The 7,866-nt window shown below is 36.3% G+C and overlaps 1 protein-coding gene across 1 annotated transcript; it reads left to right on the forward strand.

Moving 5' to 3' along the window:
• The first annotated feature begins 962 nt into the window (after positions 1-962).
• LOC125102343 (60S ribosomal protein L7) lies at positions 963-1,799 on the forward strand. The gene has a single exon (XM_047733457.1). The coding sequence runs from the start codon at positions 983-985 to the stop codon at positions 1,727-1,729; it is 747 nt and encodes a 248-aa protein (XP_047589413.1). The 5' UTR covers positions 963-982; the 3' UTR covers positions 1,730-1,799.
• The last annotated feature ends 6,067 nt before the right edge of the window (positions 1,800-7,866 follow it).

Consider the following 7,866-nt stretch of genomic DNA (forward strand, 5'->3'; position numbering starts at 1 on the left):
TTCTTGACATAGGCCTGTATTGTTATAAAAGTCCCTCTTAGAATTGCTTCTGCAGCATTCCAAAGATTTTGGACCGTTGTCTTTTCATTTTGATTTGTCTCCATATATTTCTTTATTTCCTTTTTGACTTGTTGGTTGACCCATTCATTAATTAGTACCATGTTATTTGGTCTCCATATATTTGTGTTCTTTCCAGAATTTTTCTTGTGATTGATTTCTAGTTTTATACTGCTGTGGTCAGAAAAGACGCATGATATGATTTCAGTCTTTTTGAATTCACTGAGACTTGTTTTGTCGTCTAATATGTGATCTGTTCTGGAGAATGTTCCATGTAAACTTGAAAAGAATGAATATTCTGCTGGTTTTGGAGGCAGTGTTTTATGAATACCTGTTAGGTCCATGTGGTCTAATGTGTCATTCAAAGCCTGTTTCCTTGTTGACTTGCTGTCTGAACGATCTATCCATTGATATAAGTGGGGTGGTGAAGTCCCTTGCTATTTTTGTATTACTCTCAATTTCTCCCTTTATGTCTGTTAATAGTTATATGTTAATAGTATGTCTGTTAATAGTTGTGGTTAGGTTCTCCCATGTTGGGCGCATAAATAGTTACATTTGTTATATTCTCTTGTTGGCTTGTTCCTTTTATCATTATGTACATTATGTACAAAGAAGATCATGTTCTTCTTTGTTTCTTGTTATGGTTATGTTTGTGCTTAGTCTTACCAGGGATCCGGTTCCTAACTGCATCTCTGTCCCTTTTCTGATGTGGCCTCTCAGTAAATAACAGTGTGGAAAGTCTCTGCTGCCAGTCTTTGGGCCATTTTCAAAGTGAGTTCCACTGATGTGGCCATTATCTCAGTGTGTCCATGAGATGAGGTGAGTTCAGGGCCCTCCTGCTCTGCCATCTTCCTAGAACCAGTTACGTAGTGGTTTTAAACCATAAAAATTGGATATGGGACTTCCTCTTTTTCCGGCTGGAACCATGGAGGGTGCAGAAGAGAAGAAAAAGAAGGTTCCTGCTGTGCCAGAAACCCTGAAAAAGAAGCGAAGGAATTTCGCAGAGCTGAAGATCAAGCGTCTGAGGAAGAAGTTTGCTCAAAAGATGCTTCGAAAGGCAAGGAGGAAGCTCATCTACGAAAAAGCTAAGCATTACCACAAGGAGTACAGACAGATGTACAGGACTGAGATTCGGATGGCGAGGATGGCGAGAAAAGCCGGCAACTTCTACGTACCTGCAGAACCCAAGTTGGCGTTTGTCATCAGGATCAGAGGTATCAATGGTGTGAGCCCAAAGGTTCGAAAGGTGTTGCAGCTTCTTCGCCTTCGTCAAATCTTCAATGGCACCTTTGTTAAGCTCAACAAGGCTTCAGTTAACATGTTAAGGATTGTGGAACCATATATAGCATGGGGATACCCTAACCTGAAGTCAGTGAATGAATTGATCTACAAGCGTGGTTATGGCAAAATCAACAAGAAGCGAATTGCCCTGACAGATAACACATTGATTGCCCGATCTCTTGGTAAATATGGCATCATCTGCATGGAGGATCTGATTCACGAGATCTATACTGTTGGAAAACGTTTCAAAGAGGCAAACAACTTTTTATGGCCCTTCAAATTATCTTCTCCACGAGGGGGGATGAAGAAAAAGACCACCCATTTTGTGGAAGGTGGAGATGCTGGCAACAGGGAAGACCAGATCAATAGGCTTATTCGAAGAATGAACTAAGGTATCTACTATGATTATTTTTGTAATCGGGCCAGTTAATAAAGGACTACTCTCAAATGGAAAAAAAAAATTGGATATGATTTTTTCATGAAAATGTTTATTTTGATTTACGTCTCTGTTTACCAATTTGTCTGCACATCGCCATTTATCTAACACGTGTATCTGAAGACTTACTATAGGTCTAGGGACTCAAGAAGTGAAGAAAATAAAGTCCCCGACCTTCAGGGACTTTCAACTCATGTTAACGGTCCCTTCCTATACCTCTGATTTTCCTCCTGGGATCATTTTCCTTCTTCCTACACATCTTTTAGAAGTTCCTTTACTGGAGGTTTGTTGAATCAATTATTTTTGCTTTTTGAGATCTAATTCATGGGCCACAGCGTTCTCCCACTTAAAGTATACAATTAAGTGGTTTTTAGGACACTCAGACGTCTGCGCAATCATCACCACAGTCAATTTTAGGGTATTTTCTTTTCTTTTTTAAGATTTTATGTATTTTTTTGACAGAGAGAGAGAGATCACAGGTAGGCAGAGAGGCAGGGGGGCGGGGGGGGGGGGAAGCAGGCTCCCCGCTGAGCAGAGAGCCTGATGTGGGGTTCGATCCCAGGACCCTGAGATCATGACCCGAGTGGAAGGCAGAGGCTTAACCCACTGAGCCACCCAGGTGCCCCTTAGGGCATTTTCAAAAAGAAAACTTGTACCTGTTAGCAGTCACTCCCTACAGAGGCTTGAATGGTTTCCCTTAAAATTCATGTCTACCTGGAACCTCAGAATGGGACCGTATTTGGAATACAATCTTTACGCACATAATTAGTTCAGATGAGGTCATACTAAATTAATATGGGTCCTAAATCCAATGACTAGTGCCCTGCTAAGAAAAGGAGAGGGCACACAGAGATAAACAGAAAAGAAGGCAGATTACATGAGGCAGCCATAAGCCAAGGAATGCTCAGGATGGCCCAAAGCCACCAAAAGCTAGGAAGAGGCAAGGAAGGATCCCTCCCTAGAGCCTTCAGAGGGAGTATGCTCCTTAGATTTCTGCTTCTGGCCTCCAGAACTGGGAAAGCAAACCATTTCTGTGGTTTTCATCCATCCAGTTTGTGGTAATCTGTTATGAAATGAATACACTTCCCATTCTTGTCTCTCAGCCCTTGGCAACCATTAATTTATTTTCCCTCTCTATGGATTTGACTATTATAGACATTTCGTCTGAATGGAATCACGTGGTATGTGGCATCTTGTATCTGGCTTCTTTAACGTAATGTTTTCAAGAGTCATCCATGTTATAGGCTATGTCAGTACCTCATTCTGTTTTATGACCGAATAATACTCCATTCTAAAGATACACCATAGTTTGCATATCCATTCATCACTGGATTGATATTTGGGTTCTCTCTACCTTTTGACTATTATGTATAATGCTGCTATAAACATTTATGTACAAATTTTTGTGCAGGCATATTTTCATTTCTCTTGGGTATACACTTAGGAATGGAATCACTGGGTCACACGCTAACTCTACATTTAATTATTTGAAAAACTGCCAGATTATTTTCCAGAGTAGCTACACCACTTTACATTCCCACCAGCAGCGAATGAGGCTTCCAATTTCTATACAGCTTTACCAACATGTGTTGCTGACTTTTGGATTCTAATCATCCTAGTGGTTGTGAAGTGTATCTCACTGTGGTTTTGATTTATATTTCTTTGATGAGTAATGATGTTGAGCCTTTCTTCATGAACTTATTGGCCATGTGTATATCTTCCTTGGAGAAATGTCAATTCAGATCCTTCACCCAATTTTTAAATTGGCTTATTTGCTTTTTTATTGTTGAGTTTTATGTGCTCTTTATATAATGTAGATAAATGACCCTTATCAGATAATATGATTTTCAAATATTTTTTCCCACTTGTGGGTTGTTTATTAATTTCTTGACATTGTTCTTTGAAACATAAATGTTTTTAATTTCTATAAACTCGAATGTATCTTTTTTTCTTTGTTGCTCATGCTTTTGGTGTCATAGTTAAGAATCCATTGACAAGGGGTGCCTGGGTGGCTCAGTGGGTTAAAGCCTCTGCCTTTGGCTCGGGTCATGATCTCAGGGTCCTGGGATCGAGCCCTGCATCGGGCTCTCTGCTCAGCAGGGAGCCTGCTTCCTCCTCTCTCTCTGCCTGCCTCTCTGCCTACTTGTGATTGCTGTCTGTCAAATAAATAAATAACATCTTAAAAAAAAAAGAATCCATTAACAAATCCCAGGTTATGAAGACTTACTCATATTTTTTTCTAAGAATTTTATAGTCGTAGCTCTTACATGTAGGTCTACCCTTCATTTCTAGTTCATTTTTATGTGTGTTGTGAGATAAAGGTTCAATTTCATTCCTTTGCATGTAGCTTTCTAAAAGTCCCAGCATCTTTTGTTGAAAAGACTGATCTTTCCCCATTGAATGATCTTGGTCTCGTTGTTGAAAATCCTTTACCCATAGACACCTAGTTTTATTTCTGAATGCTCAGTTCTATTCTGTTGATCTGTATGTCTGTTTTTATGCCGTCAGAATTGTATTGATTATCATTGCTTTGTATTAAGTTATAAAATCAGGAAGTGTGAGTCTTCCAACACTGTTGTTCTTTTCAAGATTGTTTTGGCTATTCTGGGTGATTTGTAGTTCCATTTAAATTTTAGGATTGACTTATGAATTCAAGCTGCATGGAATTCTGTTAGAAATTGCTTTGAACCTGTAGATCAATTTGAGGAGTATGGCGATCTTAACGATATTATGTCCTCTGATCCAGGAACATCAGGTGTTCTTCCGTTTATTTAGATCTTTAAACTTTTTTTCAACAATGTTTTGTAGTTGTCAGAGTACATAGTATTGTACTTCTTTTGTTTAATTTATTCCTGAGTGTTTTCTTTTCAATGCTGTTACAACTGGAATTGTTTTCTGAATTAAAATTTCAGATTATTCATTGCAAGAACATGGAAATACAGTTGATCTTTGATATTGGTCATGAATTGTGCACATTACTGAACTCATTTATTCTAATAATTTTTAGTGGAATTATTATTAGGATTTTATATATATAAGATCATGCCATTGTCAAAAAGAGATAGTTTTATTTCTTCCTTTCAAATCTGGATACCTTTTCTTTTTCTTGCCTAGTTGTCCTAGCTAGAATTCCCAGTACAACGTTGTATAGAAGTGGTGAGGACAGACATCCTTGTCCTGTTCCTGAACATGAGAGGAGATCCTAGTTTTTCATTATTAAATATAATTATAGCTGTGAGGTTTTCCTAGATGCCCTTTATCAGGTAAAGGAAATTCTCTTATCTTCCTATTTATTGAGTTAAAAAAAATTTCTGATGTAGTGTTTGAATTTTGTCATATGCTTTTCCTACATCTAGTAAGACGATCTTGTGGTTCTTTTTATTCAACACATATGGTGTATTACATTAATTGATTTTTAGATTTTAATCCCTTTATAATCCTAAGATAAATTCTATGTGATCATGGTGCATCACTCTTTTTGTATATTGCTGGACCTAGTTTGCTAGTATTTTATTGAGGATTTATACGTTCATATTTATGACACCACAGTGGTCTTTAGTTTTTCTTTGTGATGTTTTGTCTGGTTTTGGTGTCAGGTTAATATTGGATTCATAGAATGAATTGGGAAATGTTCCTTCCTTTTCTTTCTTCCTTTCTTTTTCTTTACTTCTTTCCTTCTTCTTTCCTTCCTTCCTTCTTTCTAATGTGAAGAATTGGTATTAGTTCTTCAAATGTTTGATAGATTTAGTTGGTGAAGCCATTTGAGCCTGTGCTTTTTTGTGTATGTTTGGTGGCGTTTTAATTATAAATTCAATCTCTTTATTTGTTATGTGTCTATTCAAATTGTTTATTTCTTCTTTTTAAAGATTTTATTTATTTATTTGATAAAGAGAGAGAGTGTGTGCACAAGTGGGGTGAGGGACAGAGGGAGAAGCCAACTTCCTGCTGAGCAAGGAACCCAATGCAGGACTCAATCTCAGGACCCTGAGATCACGACCTGAGCTGAAGGCAGACACTTAACCTACTGAGCCACCCAGGCATTCCTGTCTATTTCTTCTCCAGTCAGTTTTGGTAGTTTGTGTCTTGCTAGGAATTTGTCCATTTCATCTAAGTTATCTAATTTATTGGCATACAATTAGTCACAGCATTTCTTTATCATTCTTTTTTTATTTCTGTAAGATTGGTAGTAGTTTCCCTTTTTCATTTCAGATTCTGCTATTTTTATTCTTCCCTCTTTTTTCCTTTTTCAGTGTAGCTTAATGTTTGTCAATTTTGTTGGTCTTTTCAAAGAACGAGCTTTTGGTTCCTTTGCTTTTTTTTTTTTCCCTCTATACTTTCTCTATTAACTATTTCATTAATTTCTTCTCTAATCATTATTATTTTCTTCCTGCTACTTATTTTAGGTTTAGTTTGCTCTTCTTTTTCTAGCCTGAATGTGGAAAGTTACATTATTGATTTAGGATCTTTGTTCTTTGTTAATATATACATTTACTACAGTAAATTTCCCTCTAAGCACTGCTTTAGCAGCATCCCCTAGGTTTTGGTCTGCTATGTCTTCAGTTTCATTCATCTCCATCTTCCTTCTCTTTTGATTTCTTCTTTGGCCCAACTTACTAGTTTTTCTTTCATAGGTCATCCTTTTGATGTTATACTTAAAAAGTCATCACCAAATGTAAGGTTGCTTAGATTTTTCTCCTTTGTTATCTTCTAGAAGTTTAATAGTTGCATTTTACTCTTTAGGTCGGTGATCCATTTTGAGTAAATTTCTGTAACAGGTGCAAGGTCTGTGTCTAGATTCTTTTGTTTAGTTTGTTTGTGGATGTGCAGTAGTTTCAATGTCGTTTGTTGAAAAGACTGTCCTTTCTCCATTGCATTGCCTTTGCTTTGAATTGTCTTTTGTTACTTTTTTTTTTTTTTTTGGCAGTTCCTCTAGAGTTTACCATTACTTCTGACCTTATCAGAATCAGCTTCAGATTCACATGACTTAATTCCTGTGAGATTTAGAAACATTAATCCTACTTAGTTCTATTCTCTTTTCTTCCTTTTTTGGTGCATTGTCGTTATACATATTATATTTATAAATGTTATAAAAGAATACATTGTTATAATTATTACATTATATAATATATAATATTTTATGTAATAAATATCAAATAATATATCTTATGTCTTTTAAGGAAGCTGAGAGTAACAAAGAGAGCAAGTATATATCTATAGCTTTTGGTCTGTTAAGCTTACTTAGAATTTGTTGTACTCTCAAAAGCATGTTATGATTTCTGTTTCTCTCCATTTGTTCTTGTGGAGTTGCCATCTGCAATCATTTTCTTAGTCCAGTACAGCTTTGCTCCCACTCACATTTTTTGTGCTCTTATTGGTAAATATATTACATTTACATATGCTGTAGACCCAACAAGGCATTATATAAATATTGTTTTAGATGGATTGCTTTATACATCAGTTAAGTTTATAAAACCAAAAAAAATGCATTTATTAGTGTCTTTTGTAATTACATATTTAGCTTTCTCAGTGTTCCTTGTTTTTCACATCAATTCAGATTATCATCTGGAATCACTTCCTTCCAGCCAGAAAATTTTCTGTTAGTATTTCTTGCAAAGCAGGTCTGTTGTCAATGAATATTCTCATTTTTTGTTTATCTGGTAACGTCTTTATTTACTGTTTACTTTGAAAGACAACTTTGCCAAATATAAGATTATTTTGTTTTAACTGAAGTATAACTGACATACAATTCCCTTTTAGTTTTGGGTGTAAGTCCTAGTGACTCAATATTTTATGCATTATGAAATGATTCCCACTGTAAGTCTATTACCATCTGTCACCGTATGAAGTTATTACAATATTGCTGACTGTATTCCCTATGCTATGCTTTCCATCCCTATGACTTACTTACTTTATAACTGAAAGTTGTACCTTTTAGCCTCCTTCACCCCCCAACACGTTCCTACTCTGGTAGCCAAGGGTTTGTTTCCTGGATATATGAGTCTCTTTCTGTTCTGTTCTATTTGCTTTGTTTCTTATATTCCACATACAATATTCATCTCTCTCTGCTTTACTTCACTTAGCATAATACCCTT

This window comes from Lutra lutra, chromosome 6, assembly GCF_902655055.1.
Source record: "Lutra lutra chromosome 6, mLutLut1.2, whole genome shotgun sequence".
Classification (NCBI taxonomy): domain Eukaryota; kingdom Metazoa; phylum Chordata; class Mammalia; order Carnivora; family Mustelidae; genus Lutra; species Lutra lutra.